We start from the raw sequence: 19,744 nt of genomic DNA, 5'->3' as shown, positions 1-19,744 counted from the left end.
TAAGTAGTTCTTTCACAAGGACCAAATTGGAACTGAGGCTTTGATATACATAGTAACATAGTAAATGACGGCAGATAAAGAACCAAATGGTCCATCCAGTCTGCCCTTCCTGATTTAATTTAAAAAAATTTAAATTTTTTCTTCTAAGCTATTTCTGGGCAAGAATCCAGAGCTCTAGCCGGTACTATGCTTGGGTTCCAACTGCCAAAATCTCCATCAAAACTCACTCCAGCCCATCTACACCCTCCTAGCCATTAAAGCCCTCCCCAGCCCATCCTCCACCAAATGGCCATATACAGACACAGATCGTACAAGTCTGCCCAGTACTGGGCTTAGTTCAATATTTACTATTATTTTCTGATTCTAGATCTTCTGTGTTCATCCCATGCTTCTTTGAACTCCGTCCATTTTTCTCTCCACCACCTCTCTCGGGAGCACATTCTAGGCATCCACCACCCTCTCCGTAAAGTAGAATTTCCTAACATTACTTTTGAATCTACCACCCCTGAACCTCAAATTATGTCCTCTGGTCTTATCATTTTTCTTTCTCTGGAAAATATTTTGTTCTACGTTAATACCCTTCAAGTATTTGAACTTCTGAATCATATCTCCCCTGTCCCTCCTTTCCTCTAGGGTATACATATTCAGGGCTTCCAGTCTCTCCTCATACGTCTTCTGGCGCAAGCCTCCTATCATTTTCGTCGCCCTCCTCTGGACCGCTTCAAGTCTTCCTATATCATTTGCCAGAAACTGAACACAATACTCCAAGTGGGGCCTCATCAACACCTTCTTCCTTCTACTGGCTATTCTTCTCTTTATACAGCCCAGCATCCTTCCGGCAGCAGCCACCGCTTTGTCACACTGTATTTTCAACTTTAGATCTTTGGACACTATCACCCCAAGGTCCCTCTCCCCGTCTGTGCATATCAGCTTCTCACCTCCCACCTTCCGATTATTAATCCCCAAATGCATTACTCTGCATTTCTTTGCATTGAATTTAGTTGCCAGGCATTAGACCAGGGGTCTCCAAAGTCCCACCTCGAGGGCCGAATCCAGTCAGGTTTTCGGGATTTCCCCAATGAATATGCATTGAAAGCAGTACATGCACATAGATCTCATGCATATTCATTGGGGAAATCCCAAAATCCTGACTGGATTCGGCCCTCGAGGAGGGACTTTGGAGACCCCTGCATTAGACCATTCCTCTAACTTTTGCAGATCCTTTTTCATATTTTCCACTCCCTCTTCGGTGTCTACTCTGTTACAAATCTTGGTATCATCCGCAAAAAGGCAAACTTTTCCTTCTAACCCTTCAACAGCGTTACTCACAAACATATTGAACAGGATCGGCCCCAGCACTACTCACCTTTCCTGCCTCCGAGCGACTTCCATTAATCACCATCCTCTGGCGTCTGTCTGACAGCCAGTTTCTAACCCAGTTCACCACTTTGTGTCCTAACTTCAGCCCTTCAAGTTTGCTCAAGAACCTCCTATGAGGAACCATATCAAAGGCTTTGCTGAAATCTAAGTAAATTACATCTAGCATATGTCCTCGATCCAGCTCTCTGGTCACCCAATCAAAAAATTCAATCAGATTCGTTTGGCACGATTTACCTTTTGTAAAGCCATGTTGCCTCAGATCCTGTAAGTGTAACCCATTAGATTCAAGGAAGTACACTATCCTTTCTTTCAGCAACACTTCCATTATTTTTCCAACAACCGAAGTGAGGCTCACCAGCCTGCAGTTTCCCGCTTCATCCCTGTGACCACTTTTGTGAATAGGGACCACATCCACTCTCCTCCAATCCCCAGGAACCACTCCCGTCTCCAGAGACTTGTTGAACAAGTCTTTAATAGGACCCGCCAGAACCTCTCTGAGCTCCCTCAATATCCTGGGATGGATCCCAACCGGTCTCATTGCTGTGTCCACCTTCAGTTTTTCAAGTTGTTCATAAACTCTTTCAGCGCAGAATCTATTCCATTTTCTCGTGTTACTTTGCCAGACAGTCTCGGTCTTTCTGCAAGATTTTCTTCCGTGAACACAGAACAGAAGTATTTGTTTAGCATGTTTGCTTTTTCCTCATCACTCTCCACATATCGGTTCCCAGCATCTTTTAGTTTAGCAATTCCATTTTTCATCTTCCTCATTTCACTAATATATCTGAAAAAATTTTTGTCTCCCTTTTTTACATTTTTAGCCATTTGTTCTTCCGCCTGTGTTTTCACCAGACATATCTCTCTCTTGGCTTCTTTCAGTTTCACCCTGTAGTCTTTTCTGCACTCCTCTTCTTGGTTTTTTTTATATTATAGATGTTGAATTTGTACATTTTAAATTGATAGGCGGACTAGAAATTTTAAAAATGAAATAAATAATAAATAAATATGTAAATTTATGAGCACAACGATAAAAGAAAATAAAATTTGCCGCTGCTGGGTCAGACCAGTGGTCCATCGTGCCCAGCAGTCCGCTCACATGGCGGCCCTTAAGTCAAAGACCAGTGCCCTATTTGAGTCTAGCCTTACCTGCATATGTTCTGTTCCAGCAGGAACTTATCCAACCTTTTCTTGAATCCCTGAAGGATGCTTTCCCCTGCAATAGCTTCCGGAAGAGCGTTCCAGATTTCTACTACTCTCTGGGTGAAGAAGAACTTCCTTACGTTTGTACAGAATCTATTCCCTTTTAACTTTAGTGAGTGCCCTCTTGTTCTCTCCACTTTGGAGAGGGTGAACAATCTCTCTCAATTTCCTTACAATATCTTGAAACAAAGCATTTGGCATTTTGATGAGGTGTTTTGCAGCTCATTAATTGGAGCTGAAGTGTTTGCATGTATCGATTATTATATAGTTCTTTTTTTTGTCAGCTGTATCACATGTTGTTATGTGAAGATTTTTATTCTGGTACCATGTTAAATTTCTTTTTTTCTTCTAATAAAATACATTAACAATACATACTTTTGGTTTTATTACAAGTTGGGGATTGAGAGTAAGTGAGTCAGACAAGGAATTTGAGATAGAGAGACTGGTGGTACACAGGTACGGGGCGGGGAAGTTTGGTAGAGTTGTGGTGTAAGGCTTGGTATAGGTGTGCTTATGAGAGAGATGTAGGCTAGTGAGGATGGAAGTCACCAACACAAACTGTGTGTGAAAATATTTGGCAGCTCTCCTTCAGCTCATTTGGATCCAAAGTTGCCCCTGCTCAAAAATTAGCAAAGACCACTGGTCTATTGATTAGGCCAACCCTGGCCAGACCTTCAGTATCTACTAAGGCTCAAGTGCTCATCCCCGTTTTGTACCTCCACGATGGATTTCAGGTCATCAGTCACATCCCAGTATGGCTGGAAAATTTCCTGCAGTGTTTTGGATAAATCCTTGGAGGCTCGATGCATTGCTAGAAAAAGATGAAATGATACAAGGGACATTGATTCCTCTAAATTCATCAGGTCTCATCTTTGTAACATACTACTATTAGGAAGGGCAGGTTTTAGACATGCTGGGGCCCAGGGCAGAAATTAAGGAGGGGCTCCCTGATCCCCTCTCCTTCCTGCCCCTCCCTCTAATCTCCCCTCCTGCCATTACTACCACACATAAAAACAACTTTAAATTACTTCTTCACATACAAAACACAGACAGACCTTTACCAAATATAGAACTGGTAACCCCAAGAAATTAAACTCAGCAAGAGAACTAAAAACAGATATGCACTTTTTGTACTGAACACACAGAGGTCCTGGACCCAGGATCTCCTAAAATTAGCTACCTCCCTTGCTGGTAGGGATCCTAAAGCCTTGCCAGTTGAAAACCACCTCCTCTGCTCTGGCAGCCAGAAATCTCCAAGCACTGCAGCTACGAGTAGCAGCAGTGTCTCTGAGCTGCCACCAGCTGCTGAGCTTGGAGAGTTCTGGCTAATGGACTGGAGGGGGAGGATTTCAGCTGACAGGGTTTTGGGATTCCCCATCAGCTTAGGTATTTACATTTTGCATTTGGGCAAGGGGCATTGGGGAGGGCAGGAAGAAAATTTGGTGCTCACCTATTTTAGGCTCAGGGCCACTGTCCACTCTCCCTCACCCCTTCCCCCATCTGCTAAACTACGGAATACGATACAAAGATCTATGATAAACATATCCCAAAGCTAACATATTCGGGTTAATAAATTTAAAATAAAACACTTTTTCTACCTTTGTTGTCTGGACATTTTATTTTTCCATCATGTTGGTCCACCTCTCTCTTGTCTTGTTTTATTCCTTCTGTACACCTGTCTTTGATATATTGACTCTTCCCACCTTTTTCTCTTTTCTGCCTTTCCATCCACTCAAATTTCACCCTTTTTACTTTTCAGCTACCTCCCAACTTTCCATCTCCCTTTCTCATGCTCTAGCTCTCCCATTTCCCATCTCACGCCTTTCTCAGCCTCTTGCTTACTCCCCATTATCACATTTCTACCACTATACTCACTTCTCTCTCACTGTTGTCTAGCTCATCCTCTTGTCATCCCTTTTTTGACCTTTTCCGCATTGCTCCACCATTTCCAGAATCCCCCTCCCTCTCTCCACTCCTCAGGCGACATCTCCCTGTCCCTTTCTCCCCATCCACTAGCATCTTCTTATCCCACCTCTCTTCCCTCCTGCCCTCCCATGGGTCCATCTCTCCTCTCTGACCCCCTCCACGATCCAACATTTCTCCCTCTCTTTTCTATTGTTCTTCTTCCCTCCCCCTTGATTCTGAACAATAGGATGGAGGAAACAAAAAAGATGCTGCATCTCTCTTTCTCTCATTTCTACCCCCACACCTAACATTTCTCCCTCCCTCCCTTCTTTCCCTTCCCAAGTCCAACTTCTCTCCCTATTCCCAACTACCCTACTCTCCCATCCTATATCTTTCCCTTCCTCCCCTAGGTCTACCATCTCTCCCTTTCTCTTCCCAACTCCTTAATGCAGATGTCAAAGGTGTGCGAATTGGAGGCTCAGAGTTCAAAATTTCAGTATTCATGGATGAATACAGTATTTTGGTTCTTCTTTTGGACCTAGCTAGATCCTTGCCATATTTGATGGAAAGCATACAGGAATATGGTGATTTTTCTGGTTTTAAATTAAACCTGCACAAATCACTGGCTTTGGCCACTTCACTGCAGGGCCCATTTCCTCTTCAATGAGAAGCACATTCCTTTTGATATTTGGGATTTAGTCTTACTGCTTAAGATCTCTATTCTGTATCGAAGAAATGTAGATCCTTTACTTAATTATACAGCAGAGTGCCTGACTTGATGATCTCCTCTGCCTCTCTCTAGAAAATCCAAATCAAATCCATGAGATAAATGACAAGATGGAAAAAATTAACCAATGGCTGATGGATAATATGCTGGCTTTAAATATAAACAAATCTAAAATCATTTTATTTCCCTGTAAGAAAGAAATTTCCTTACCATTACCAATTCAAATTAACGATTCTCCTCTGCAAATGGTTTCGAGCATTAAAATTCTTGGTATGATCTTAGATCAAAAACTATCTTTCTGTGAACAATCAGTTCGATAGTAAGAAATTGTTTTTACAAACTCAGAATGATTAGGTCAATTGCACAGGTCTTAGGACCGGCACTCTTAATAACCTCATTCTCCCTCATCATTTCCAAACTATAGTACTGTAATTCCTTATATAAAAACATCCCTCAAAAACAAGTAAGGCAACTACAGCTAATCCAGAATGCATCTATAAAAATGATCACTAATTCAAAAAAATTTGACCACGTAACACCTCTTCTACGAAATGACCATTGGCTGCCAATTCAACATCGTATAACATATAAAATTATACTCCTTTGTTTCAAAATCCGACAGACAAACCTTCTAGTTTTCCATGGCATATTATTAATTCCGTATATTCCCTTTAGGATCTTGCACTCTGTGGATCAAAATTTATTTACAACACCTTCCCTTAAAGTTATCAACACTAGAAGAAACGAGATATTTTCAATATATGCACCTGAGCTATGGAACACTATGGGGTCCTTTTGTCAAGCTGCGGTAGGGGTTTAACGCGCGTAATACCGTGCGTTAAACTGCCTGCCGCGCTAGCCGCTAACGCCTGCATTAAGCAGGCGTTAGTTTTATAGCCGGCTGCGGGGGTTAGCGCGTGATGAAATGTCTGATGCGCTAACCCCGCTAGCATGGCTTGATAAAAGGACCCCTATGCTTTCTCTGCTTAGAGGAGAGCAGTCTCTTGACAGATTCAAAAGCTCTCTGAAGTCTTTCCTATATAAAGACGCCTTTGAAGATTAAAATTCTATGCTCCAAGCTACTTTTTTTTTCTTCCCTTAAAATCATAGGAGGCCGCAAACATTTCCTCTATTAACCCAATTGTACTTCCCTTATTTGTCTCTTTTCCATAATTATTGTAGTTCTACCCTTGTCCCTTCTGTATCAGGTTAGTCCTCTTCTGATTTTGTCTATATTTTAAGCTGCTTTTATCATGTACATCGCTTAGAAGTCTTTATAGGCGATATTATCAAATTTTAAATAAACCTGTAACCTCTTTGCATGGTCGGGTGCAGTTTTTTGGTATGGTACTCTTTCCTAAGTGGCTCTATATGTTACAGCTTCTGCCCATTTGGCTACTAAAGCGAAATATTGGTAAATTAAATTCTTTATTATCCTGTTTTTGTTGGAAAGGGAAGAAGCCAAAGTTGGCACTCAAATATATGCAGGGCACCTGGGGTCAGGGAGGCTTAGGGCTCCCTAATATGCAGCTTTATAATTTGGCATGCTTGATGCGTTATATAGGGGATTGGTTTTCTGATCGCCAGGATTTTACCCCAAAAGCTCTGGAAGCGGCTTTTTTTGAACCTTGGAATATTCTTTCCTTATTACAAGTGCCCATAGCTTTGATTCCTTTGTTTCTAAAAGGTAGTCTACTCTTTTGTTCTTTATGGTCGACATTACTTGAGGTCTGACATGGAAACCCTAGGGCTACTAAATATTTGCCTCTTGCTGGTAACTTGCAGTTTCAACCAGGTTTAGATAGTGTTAGTTTTTGGCGATTGGCTTCTCAAGATATTATGCTATTGCCTTGTGTTTTGTAAGATAATGGCACCTTGATGTCTTGGCCTACCCTTCGACAACTTTGCCAATTGAATGTGGGAGACTTTTTAGCATATAAACAGCTCCAACATTACGTGGACTCTCTAGATACTTCTGATCTTTTATTTCCTATAGATGTTAAAGTTCAGAAGCTCATAGTGCCTTACCTGGAAGATGGATTTTTGGTCTCTAGTTTGTATATAGGTTTCCAGCAGCTTTTTGTGCCTGTGAATAGGGATGCATTGCACTCTTGCTGGAGCCAAGATTTAGGCCTACCGAAGGACTCTTTGGATTTCCTGGCATTACTTAAATGGATTCCAGAGATTTCTGTAAATGCAGACCTCTGAGAATGAAAGTTTCGGGTACTTCATCGTGCCTATTTTACACACAGTCGGATTTATTATTCAGGTTATATTGCATCCCCTATTTGTCAAAAATGCTCCCAACAGGTCAACTCCTTTTTTCATGTGTTTTGGTCTTGCCTGAAGATCAAATAATTTGGAAGATTAATACTAAATTATGTGGAATGACTTTTTCAATATCCCATTCCACTTTCAGTAGCAGGTCTCTTGCTTGGTTAGTATGAGGCCTGAGCTATAGGAGGTGGATTGAAAAGGAGGTTACCAAGGGCCTTCCTCATGTGCTACATGGTTTCTATTGTTATACTTTTTTTTTTCTATGACTTCAGTAAAAAGTTGTCAAAGTTTAATAATAACAACAGGAGGGAGAGGATGGGATGTATGTAACTTACAAAAATGTCCTGTTTGAAAATATGTGAGATGAATGTCAATGCTGGAGATATCCAGCATGAACAAGCCATTATACAAACTGAAATGTCCAAATTATGAACAGGCGAAAACAAGGGACATGGACGTCTGAGTGGCAGCATTCTAAGAAAATGGCCACACAGACATCAATGCCACTGAGCCACCAGAAGAGCCCTTGGTAACCTCCTTTTCAATCCACCTCCTATAGCTCATGCCTCATTAATGTCGGTTTTGGGTGCTTACTGTTGGACGCACACAACAACATCCTCAAGTCTTGATAAAGCTTGTTGCCTTCTTTCTGAAAAGAAAACAAAGAAGTACAATGTGTTACCAGAGGTTCACCTGTATTTTATGCTGTCTTTGATTTCTCTGATCTCTTTTCTTTTCATTATAAATTAGACCTTTTTTGTGTGCCTTGGAGTTTCTCCTTTGGAAATCAGCATCCATATACGCTAAACCTGGCCATTAGGATTCACTGTTGAGTAATGACAGAGTCTCCCTCCCTCCACAGAATATGTTCTTTCAGGCCCACACAAAGCAATCCAGTTTTCAAACACAAGGTCGCCACATAAATTTTGTTCATCAGGTTGTTATGTGGCTGTATGTAGATACATCACTTTCTCTGTTTCACAGAAGTGGCATGAAGTTTGGCGTATTAGTAATGTGACCATTTATTTTTTTCATCAAAACGGGACATCTATTAATATTCAGTCCCGCCCCCAATCCCGCCCAAGCCCCACTCCAGTCCTGCCCTAGCCCTGCCCCCAATTTCTTCCATTCATTTTTCATGTACACACAATATCTTATTATTTCATAATGGTAACCATAAAATTAAAAAAAAAACCACAAAGCACCCTTTACGCAGAGAAAATGTTAATTATTTATATTTGGGGGGTTTTCAACGATGTCACCTCAGTAACTATAGAAAAATAGACAAATATAGTGCAAAATATAGACAGCAGATATAAATTCTCAAAACTGACACATTTTTATCACTAAATTGAAAATAAAATCATTTTTCCTACCTTTGCTGTCTGGTGATTTCATGAGTCTCTGGTTGTGTTTCCCTCTGACTGTGCATCCTATCTTTCATTTCTTTCTGCACTCAGGCACAACAATTTCCCTTTCTATTCCCTCCCTCCTTCCTTCCTATGTCCTTAGTGCCCCCAGTACCTTCCTATGTCCTTAGTGTCCCCAGCGCCTCCTTCCTATGTCCTTAGTGCCCCCAGTGCCTCCTTCCTATGTCCTTAGTGCCCCCAGATCCAGTGTCAGTTCTCCTTTGTACCTTTGTTACAGGTATTCCTTTCTCTCTCTCTCCCTCCTCTGTTATGATCTTGCCTCTCTCTGCTCTTCCTCAGGGGCTCTCCCCCTCTGTCTGCACCTCCCAAAGTCCTGCTTCTGCCTCCTGTCTTTCCCTTTTGGTCCAGGCCTTTATCTCTCTAGTCTTTCTTCTACTTACAACCCCTCCCCCTTCTCTGCCATTTTCTCTCCTTCCTTCATCCCTCCTTCCTATGTCCCCTCACTGCTTCCAGCCTTTGTCCCACCCCCTCCCAAAAAGCCTGCTGGCCTACCTCCCCAAAGCCAGCCTTCCCCAAAGCCAGTCTGCCTGCCTACCTCCCCCAGAGCCAGCCTTCCTGCCTCCCCCAGAGCCAGCCTGCCTGCTTCCCCCAGAGCCAGCCTGCCTGCTTCCCCCAGAGCCAGCCTGCCTGTCTCCCCCAAAGTCAGCCAGTCTGCCTGCCTACCTCCCCCAGAGCCAGCCAGCCTACCTGCCTCCCCTAGAGCCTGCCTGCCTGCCTACCTCTCCCAAAGCCTGCCTACCTACCTCCCTCCCCCAGAGCCAGCCAGCCAGCCTGCCTGCCTATCTCCCCCAAAACCTGCCTACCTACCTCTCTCCCCCAGAGCCAGCCAGCCAGCCTGCCTGCCTGCCTGCCTACCTCCTCCCCCCCTACCGCGGAAAACAAAAGCCTCCCTCCAGGCCCGATTTAGGTCCACCGCCGCTGCTCCTCTGCTGCAAACTACTCGAACCCGGAAGCCTTCTTTCCGACGTCAATTCTGACATCGGAGAGGACGTTCCGGGCCAGCCAGGCAGCGATCGGGCCTGGAGGGAGGCTTTTTTTTGGTGCGGCAGGGGAGGGACAGGAAGTGATCGCCTGTCCCGTTGTCCCCGCGCACAGCTTCCAGACGCTGTCTCTGAAAACGGGACACTTTGGGTGTCCTGAAGCTGTGTGTGGGGACAACGGGACAGGGGATCTGAAAATGGGACTGTCCCGTTCAAAACGGGACGTATGGTCACCTTATGTATTAGTATACTGTTATGTGCATATGGATTGAAGATACAGTGAAGTTACTCACTTGTGGTAGGTGTTCTCCAAGAATAATAGGAAATGTGGAGGGGCATTCTCGATAGGACATTTAAGTCTGATTTTGGATGTTTCCGTAAGAACTTCCAAAAGTTGGGTTGGGAAAACAACTGTTTTCAAAACTGCAAGACATTTATCTTTTTTTTGTTATTGCTGTTGAAAAATGACTCGGCGAGATGCTCTGGCTCTTAGGATGTCTGGTTTTTTTTGGCTATTTTTGAACATCAAAACGTCCAAATGCAAAACAGCCAAAACAAACCCATTTGGATGTGGGAGGAGCCATCTTGCTGCTGTACTAGGATTTCCCATAATATCTGCAGCTGTCATAGAGGCTGGTGTATTGTACAGTGCTCCCCCGCGAATTTGCGGTCAGTGGTTCGCAGTCCTGGTCATTCGCGGTATTTTCCGACCACGAATGACCGGGTATGAGAGGGCAGCTGGAGAGGCAGGAGAGGGCAGCCGGAGCGCTGGCGAGTGAATGAAATCACTCACTGTATGCTCCGACTGTCTCTTCCTGTACTAAAGTCGGGCCTTACCAATCAGGAGCTGCGTGTCCATTTTATAACTAAGAAAATGGGAAACATCTCAGTGCTACTTTCTCTTGTTACTTGTGCACAGTTTGGGTAAGCCTAAAAAGCACGCACTCAAAAACTGGAATAAGCAGAGTAAAGCTGATAATACGGCTCCCAGGTCAGGAGAGAGATCGAGAAGCGTCTTCTCAGGCTGAGTGCATCACGTGACCCCTAAAAAGAGGGCAATCATGATTTTTTAACACATTCTGGAGGGTAATAATCTCCTGTGGGTTTAGTAGAAGTATGCAGAGGAATTCAACAGTCATTGATCTCAAGCTGTGATTTACAGTATATCAGTGGTCTCAAACATGTGGCCCGGGGGCCACATGCAGCCCGCCAAGTACTATTGTGAGGCCCTTGATATGTTTATCATAATCACAAAAGTAAAATAAAACAGTTTCTTGATTATATGTCTCTTTAGCTATGAATTACAATATTATTATTAAGACTTAGCCAACGGAAAGATTTATAAACTATAAAGAGATTTACCTCATGTAAAATTGTCATTTCTTTAATAAGAGATTATTTTATTTTCTGAGGCCCTCCAACTACCTACAAATCCAAAATGTGGCCCTGCATAGGGTTTGAGTTTGAGACCACTGCAGTATATAGATTGGCAGTTCCAGGAGTCTCAACTTGACTGTTACCAAGTTGAGCCTTCTCCAGTACTACAGCCTCAGGATCCACCTTATACAATCTTATTCTGATTTTGGTGTCAGGGCGCAGTGTTTAGAGCTACAGCCTCAGCACCCTGAGGTTGTGGGTTCAAATCCCACGCTGCTCCTTGTGACCCTGGGCAAGTCACTTAATCCAAGTATACACCATATACAGGCACTGTGAAAGAAAAGTTCAAATTGATACCAAAAATACTCTCTTCACTTGTTAACTTCTATTTATACCTTACAATGACATAAACGTAAGTTGCTAAGATTGGAGGAAAACCTCAGGTCCCTGATTGCCGCCAGCTATTTTGACTCAGCTTGCAAACTTAAATGGGCCAATCCTCATTGGTTGAAAACCTCCAACCTCCAATTTAATGTTTGAGCTTTTCTTAATAATCACTTAATCCCCCATTGCCCCAGGAACATTAGACAGAGTGAAAGCCCAACGGGACGGGTAGGAAAAAATACTTGAGTACCTGACTGTAAACCACTTAGACCAGTGGTTCCCAACCCTGTCCTGGAGGACCACCAGCCAGTCGGGTTTTCAGGATAGCCCAGTGAATATGCATGGGGCAGATTGCATGCCTGCCACCTCCATTATATGCAAATCTCTCTCATGCATATTCATTAGGGTTATCCTGAAAACCCGACTGGCTGGTGGTCCTCCAGGACAGGGTTGGGAACCACTGACTTAGACTATAAGTGCTGAATAAATATTAATAATAAAATAAATAAATACAATTAAATCTAGTGTAAAATTGCCTAGGCTTGATAATGGCAGGGATATTTTACTGAATCTCTTTCTGTGATTCAAGCATCATAAACATTACCTGTTGCTTGCTGAAATTGTCTGCACACAGATCAAAATGTTCATCTTTTGTTTCCATGGTTTTACCCAGCTTTTGAAGAACCTGAAAAAATAGGAACATTCACATATTTAAGAAGCAATTTTCACACTGTGCATTAGCATAAAGGTCATGTGGAGGTTTCACTCATAAGAACATAAGATTTGCCGTTGCTGGGTCAGACCAGTGGCCCATCGCGGCGGCCCTTAGGTCAAAGACCAGTGCCCTAAGTCTAGCCTTACCTGCGTATGTTCTGGTTCAGCAGGAACTTGTCTAACTTTGTTTTGAATCCCTGGAGGGAGTTTTTCCCTATAACAGCCTCCGGAAGAACGTTCCAGTTTTCTACCACTTTCTGGGTGAAGAAGAGCTTCCTTATGTTTGTACGGAATCTATCCCCTTTTAACTTTAGAGAGTGCCCTCTTGTTCTCTCTTCCCTTCAGTATCTTGAATGTTTCGATCATGTCCCCTCTCAGCCTCCTCTTTTCAAGGGAGAAGAGGCCCAGTTTCTCTAATCTAATAATAATAATAATAACAGTTTATATACCGCAGGACCGTGAAGTTCTATGCGGTTTACAACACTTAGAAATGTTACAGATTGAGTGAATAAACAGAGTTACAGATTGAATGAACAAACAAAGTACAGATTTAGCGACAGGTGATTCTTGCGCTCGGTTGTTAAGGACTAAGATTGAATGGGTTGGTCTCCTAAGTATTTCAGGAATAGATGTGTTTTCAGACATTTCCTGAATTCTCCATAGGTAGTAGGCACAAGCAATTGTTCAAGGTCTTTACCCCATAATGCTGCTTGATGTGCGAGAAGATGTTGATGATGACTTTTAAATTTACAACCTCTAACCGGTGGAGAAACGAAGTTCAGGTGTGAGCTTCGCTTGTGTCTGTTGGTTGAGAAAGAGAAAAGGTCTGTTATGTATTTAGGGGCTAATCCATAAAGTACCTTGAAGCAAAAACAACCAAACTTGAATTTAACACGTGCCTCCATTGGTAGCCAAAGTAAAAGTCGATAGGAAGGTGTCACATGATCAAACTTCTTCAATCCACAAAGTAGTCTAACCGCTGTATTTTGAACCAGTTGCAATCGCTGCATATATTTCTGGGGAATTGCAAAGTAGGCGATGTTACAATAATCGAGTTGACTCAGAATAAGGGATTGTACTAGAATTCGAAATGATGAGGCATCGAAGTAAGTAACCATTTTAGTCACTCTTCTCTGGACTCCTTCTTCATGTATGGCAGGGGTGTCAAACTCGATCACATTAAGGGGCCGATATCCAAAATACAGACTAAGTCGTGGCCCAGACCCCATCCCCATAATAATACTAATTATAATACCATTCCTAGGCTTTGCACCACTTTTCAAAGTGAAGGTGCACATGTATTTTTACTTTTTACATGTATTTTTACTCAGTACATTTGTATAGAGCAGTGAGGCCTGTAAATTGTGGCATTTAACAGTTTCTCTTCTTCACCTGGAGAGTGTCCTGCAATATCTGCAGCATGGCCACAGTGGTTAAGAGAGATTAGATATATTTGTGTTTGGTCAGACCCAGTGCACTTGCTTGTCAAGCATTTTCAGTTCTTTCTTGGTCACACTCACTGCCCATGTGAAGGAGGTAGTTGTTCAAAATGGGGGAAAGTTCTGTAGTGTTCCCTGACTTCAGCACTACTTTGACTTGGAGCAGCTATAAGAAAGTTACTGGTCACAGTGCCTGATGGTAAGTCGGTTTCCACTGAGTTAAGGCACATCTAAATTCACTACAAACATTTAAAAAGCAACGCTATCTGGGCATGTGGCGAGATCCTGTGAAGACCAGGCAGGAAGAGACTCCACACAAGTTTCAATTAAAAGCTAGCAAATCTAGAGCACGAAGTCTGATTCTTAATGTTTTATATTGAAGCTTTGGAAACATTCATTGCATTTGAACATCTGGTAATATATGTCTGGGGGAGGGGAGGGAATGGGAGGGATGATAGTAATATGTATGGAAATACTTGAATTGTATATTTGATTCATTCATTAATTACAATGTTATAATTGAAATAAAAACAATGGGGGGGGGAAATGGGGATGGGGAAGGGAAAGGAGGGATGGGAATAGGGGGGAAAGTATAGAGGTATGAAATAGGTAATTTGGAAATATATTTTGGAGGAATGATAGAAATATGTATGAAAATTAGTATTGTGAATCTAATTGTAATGAATTTCTTATCTACTATAATAAAATGCTAAGCGCGCATGCGCACTCCTACTTGCGTGTTCCCTGTTCCGTATGTCCGTGGTCGGCAGGAGTGCGCATGCGCTCCCTACTCTTCAGCTCCTCCAGGCAGCGGCAGACCTCTTCACAGTAAACAGGACCCGACTACTGCCGGATCAGAGACCAGAACCTACACACCTGAAGTCGTACGCTCGCTGCTCACCAATGCCTCTAAACTCCTATTCAGCTGACCATGGAATCGTGCATGGTAGCCCCGCCCCGACCGCCTCCTCCAGGCCCTGACTGGCTCCTCCAGGCTGACGATGCACACGGGCCTAAGTCAGCCACCCAAACCAAAGGATCCGGCGCTGCAAAAACGGCCGATCACCCACTGCGCCCGGGAGCACAGCCCCGACCGGCTCCTCCAGGCCGACGACATGCACAGGCTTAAGTCGGCCAGCCAAAGCAAAGAATCCAACGCTGCAAAAACAGCCGATCCTGAAAGTAGCCCTGCATGCCGTTCCACCTCCGATAGCCCCGATCACCTCCCATGGCGCCCGATGTACAAAATCGGCCCCGGAGGGAATAGAGAGCTGACTAGGTCTTTTGTGAACACTGCTGACAAGAACGAGCGTGCTGAGGCTGAACAGGTTGAATGAGGCAAGAAGGAGGGTGCCTATACCTTTAATAAAGGGGGAGGGAATGCTGCTGCACAGGGAAATGGGGTGGGAGTAGGTAAATGTTGCTTCACAAGAAAGTGGAGTTGGAGGACATAATGCTGCTGAACAGGGAGGGGGGGGAAGACAAAGGGGGCCAGGGAGCAAACGTGCTTTGCTTTGGGGGGAGGGGTGTGCTGGGGGGCCAGGGAGCAAACTTGGATTGCTTTGGGGAGGATAAAGAAGGGGGCTATAGAGAAAGACAAAGAAAGGAAGGCAGGCAAGGGGCCACAGAGAGATAGAAAGACAGCGGATAGGGAGAGAGACAGAAAGAAAGACAGACAAACAGGGGGCCAGAGGGAGAGAGACAGACAGAAAGAAAGACAGACAGTGGGAGGGAGAGAGATAGAAATAAAGAAAGATAGACAGCGGGAAGGAGAGAGACAGAAATAGAAAGAGAAAGAGACAGGGGCAGGGAGAAGCACAGACAGAAAGAAAGACAGACATACATATATTCTAGCACCCATTAATGTAACAGGCTTAAACACTAGTTGCATTATATTATTGTATACTTATTTGATTCTTTCAATAAAAAGTTTTAAATTAAAAGCTAGCAAACATTTATTGCACAATGGATATTAAAACAGCAACACAGTCGTTTAAAAAAACAACTTTAAAAGCTATTCAGTCAGTTAAAGTGCATTTCAATTAAAATCAGTTAAAACAATTTAAAGCTGTGAGGTATAGTAAAGTGCTAAATGTGTGTGTTCTTTCTTTTCCAGGCCCAACCAACCCAGTGCAACTAACTGGAGCCCAAAACCTAACTCCCACACATAACTCATCAGATAAGTATCACTTAGGGCTAGATTCACTAAGCAAACCGATCGTGTACCGATCAGATTGCGAGCCCTTAACAACCAGATTTCCCTCCTGCAGTATTCACTAACGCCTGTAGCGATCTGATCCCAATCATCCCATGCAAATTAGCCAAGCGACTGATTTACTAACAATTGCTTGGCTATTTTGAGTCGGATTTAATTATTGACAAACCCGACTGCTGCAGATCTGTCGGAAACTGAGTTACCATCAGGTCTGCAGGCTTTTTGACAGGCCTGCCTGTCTTTTTTATTCATTTTTTTCCATGGCACAGATATTTTGCATGTGTTACACATGCAAAATATCTACCCCACAGAAAAAATTAATAAAACACAGGCAGGCCTAACAAAAAAATGTGCCCCCCACAAACAAAATGCACCTCCCCCCCCCCCGGAGAAAAAAGCAGGAGGGATGCCAACTCCCTCCTGCCATCAGCGTAAAAAGAATAAAATAAGAAAGCAGTGCAGCACGGCCCACCCCCAACACGACACGGCCCGACCAGACACCAAAGCTGGGAGCAGGAGGGGTGCTCAGTCCCTCCCGCCCCTGGTCCACCCACCATGGTACCTTTACATTTGTTGGGAGCAGGAGGGGTGACCGGGGCACCTCAGCCAATCAGGGACTTCCATAGGGAGGAGTCTAGGGAAGACCCTGATTGGCCAAAACAATGGCTAATGGGGCGGCGGCTGGCTGGAGAGCAGGAGCAGGAGGATTTTCCTCCTGCTCCCGAAGATTTTGAGCAGCGTAGGAGCAGGAGGAGGGTCCGGGTACCACTCTTGCTCCTGAAGATGAGCCTCCAAGGAGCACGAAGGACCAGGCACCCCTCCTGCTCTCAACAATTGTAAAGGTACCGGGGTGGGTAGGCCGGGCCCGACCCTGACCATCTGGGCTGACCAGGGGTGGGCCGGGGATGGGAGGGCTAGGAGCAAGAGGTATTGAGTACCCCTCCTGCTCCCAACTTTGGTGTCGGGTCGTGCCGTGCCGTGCCGTGTCGGGGGTGGGCCGTACCGGGAGTGGGGGGAGTGCCGTGCTGAGCTGTTTCTTCTTTTTTTTTTTTTTAACGCTGATAGCAGGAGGGAGTTGGCATCCCTACTGCTTTTTTCTCTGGGGGAGGGGGCGCGGCAGAGCAGGGCAGGCAGGAGAGATCGGGGCCTGGGGGGTGTCGGGCAGATCTCTCTTGCTTGCTCCTGGATTCTCCTGCTCTCTGCCGCCGTTCTCCACAGTACAGGCCCGCTTTAAAACCACGTGCTTGCACTGCAGGGAACGGCAGCAGAGAGCAGGAGGGTTCACAGTCAGAAGTGTGCAAGACAAATGCACGCTGACATTTGAGAGCTGACAATTGAGTGCAAGACTTCAGCGTGCCGCTCTAAAAGCTTATTTTAAAGGGCTCTGATGGGGGGTGTGGGGGGAACCCCTCCACAATTTACTTAATAGTGTTGGCGCTGCCGTTGGGGGTGGTTTTGGGTGGTTGTAACTCCCCATTATACAGAAAACTTAACTTTTCCTCGAAAAAATAGGTAAAAAGTTTAGTTTTCTGTATAATGTGGGGGTTACCCCCCATACCCCCCAACACGGCAGCACCAACACTATTAAGTGGGGGGGGGTTCCCACTTTAAGCTTTTAGAGTGGCGCGCTGAAGTCTTGCACTCAATTGTCCTCTTTCAAATGTCGGCACGCGTTTGTCTCGTGCGCTTTTGTCCCGTCACTGAGCAGGAGTGTCCAGGAGCAGGCAAGAGAGATCTGGGCTGGGCTGAGCCCTGACAGCAGTGACAGGAGGCTGCTTCTCCTGTCACTACTTTCTGGGTGTGCTGACTACACTCTGAGCTGTTACTGATGCCATAGGTTCCAGATCTATGAGCATTCCAGCACTGCCTAAAAATTAGAGATGAAATCTTCAGGATGTAGAGCTGTAGGGGGAAGCAGGAAAGCTACTCCCTCTGCCTTCCCCTGAAACCTATTGGTCAGATATTCCTTAGTCAGCCAATAAACTGCAAAGGAGGCAGGACCAGCAGCTTAGGAGACATCATTGGTCAGATATTCCTTAGCCAGCCAATAGTCCCCCATGGAAGGTTGGTGGCTCTTAAGCTACTGGTCTTGACTCTCTATGCACCTATTGGCTGGCTAAGGAATGTCTGACCAAGGGGCTCATAGCATGGAGTAGAGGAATGCAGCAGTGTAGGTTAGACAGGGCTGTAGCAAGAAGAGTGGCAGGAGTCCATTTGCAGTATTGGGATAGGAGAAGGGATGTGCTGTCTCACCAACTCAATGTGTTTCCTGGTTTGGCTCCTGGCTTTCTTCTTGCTTAACTGCTGAATTCTTTCTCCCCTCTTTGCTCTTGGTAAAACTCTGCAACCACTTCCCAGTTCTCAACTTAGCTCCTTGAGCTAGATGCCTGTTTCTTGGCCAGTGGAGCAATATCTAAAAACGATTTGCCCAGGTAAATTGTTTGAAAATATTCCACCTTCAGTGCCAGTATAATTACACATATTATTCTGCTTACATTATTGCCATTCCCAAGGATGGATCAAGTCAAGGAAAGTGATAACGGGTGATCACTGCCAATGTTAAACCTGGAAATGTAATCCTGGACAATATACAGGCACTGGCATTGAATTTCTAGATTTGAGGAGCTAGCTAACACACAGCTGGTTAAGGGCAATACACTTCTCCCTCCCTATTCGCGGTGGTTAGGAGCAGAGCTGGCCTGCGAATAGGGAAAAATCGCAAATAACTTTTGGCTGGCTCTGACCCACCCCCTGGTGGTCTAGCGGTGACGCAGGGCAGGAGTGATCTTCCTACACTCCTGCCCCGTGCAGAGCCGTGCTGCTGAGTTCCTGTGGTCTCATGAGACTACAGCAGGAACTCCCTGTTGTAGTCTCGTCTGCATATGCATAGATTCCCTCTAGATGTGGCCCCAAGCTCAAAGCTTTTCAAAACCCAGATAAAGTGCTGGGTTTTGAAACACCGTCCAGATGACTGGACAGTTGGGAAGAGTGTGGTGCAGTGGTTAAAGGTACAGCCTCAGCACCCTGAGGTTATGGGTTCAAACCACGCTGCTCCTTGTGACCCTGGGCAGAACAGTGTGGGGCCAGGCATCCTCTTTTTTTCATATAGGAAATCTGGCAACCCTACCCAGTTTCTGATTAGAGATTCTCTGTGGTTCATCCCACGCTTTTTTGAATTCCATCATCACCACCACCTCCCTTGGGAGGACATTCCGGGCATCCACCATGTGTGCAGCTTTGCATTTTCGAAACTATGGAGCTCTTTTACTAAAGCTTAGTGCATCCTGATAGAATTAGTGTATGATAAATGCTAAGAAGCAGTTGTTGCACACTAAGCTTTAGTAAAAGGACTCCTGTGTATGATGTTTTCTTCAGAAAAACACTCACAGAAAAAGCAGTTACAAATGTTTGTGGGCAGTTTACAAAGGGAATGAACATATATACATTTCCTTTGAAAACAGGTGTGAAGCCGCTGGTAAAAATACCCACAGACTTTGTACTGGAGGAGTGTGTGGTGCAGTGGTTGGATCTACAGCCGCAGCACCCTGGGGTTGTGGGTTCAAACCCCGTGCTGCTCCTTGTGACCCTGGGCAAGTCACTCAGTCCTCCATAGCCCCAGGTACGTTAGATAGATTGTGAGCCCACCGGGACAGATAGGGAAAATGCTTGAGTACCTGATTGTAAAACCGCTTAGATAACCTTGATAGGCGGTATATAAA

At 44.6% G+C, this 19,744-nt stretch overlaps 1 protein-coding gene across 1 annotated transcript in view; it reads right to left on the bottom strand.

Annotated features, from left to right (window-relative positions):
- The window catches only part of BIN2 (bridging integrator 2), a 110,709-nt gene that overhangs the window by 58,187 nt on the left and 32,778 nt on the right, over positions 1-19,744 (bottom strand). Inside the window, exons 2-4 of the mRNA XM_033939969.1 lie at positions 12,262-12,342; positions 8,081-8,135; positions 3,294-3,388 (exon numbers count right to left, since the gene is read on the bottom strand). Of these exons, the coding sequence (XP_033795860.1) occupies positions 3,294-3,388; positions 8,081-8,135; positions 12,262-12,342 (231 nt within the window). The remainder of the gene's footprint in view (positions 1-3,293; positions 3,389-8,080; positions 8,136-12,261; positions 12,343-19,744) is intronic.

Source organism: Geotrypetes seraphini, chromosome 3 (genome assembly GCF_902459505.1).
Source record: "Geotrypetes seraphini chromosome 3, aGeoSer1.1, whole genome shotgun sequence".
NCBI lineage: Eukaryota > Metazoa > Chordata > Amphibia > Gymnophiona > Dermophiidae > Geotrypetes > Geotrypetes seraphini.
This window is presented reverse-complemented; position numbering and strand designations above follow the sequence as displayed.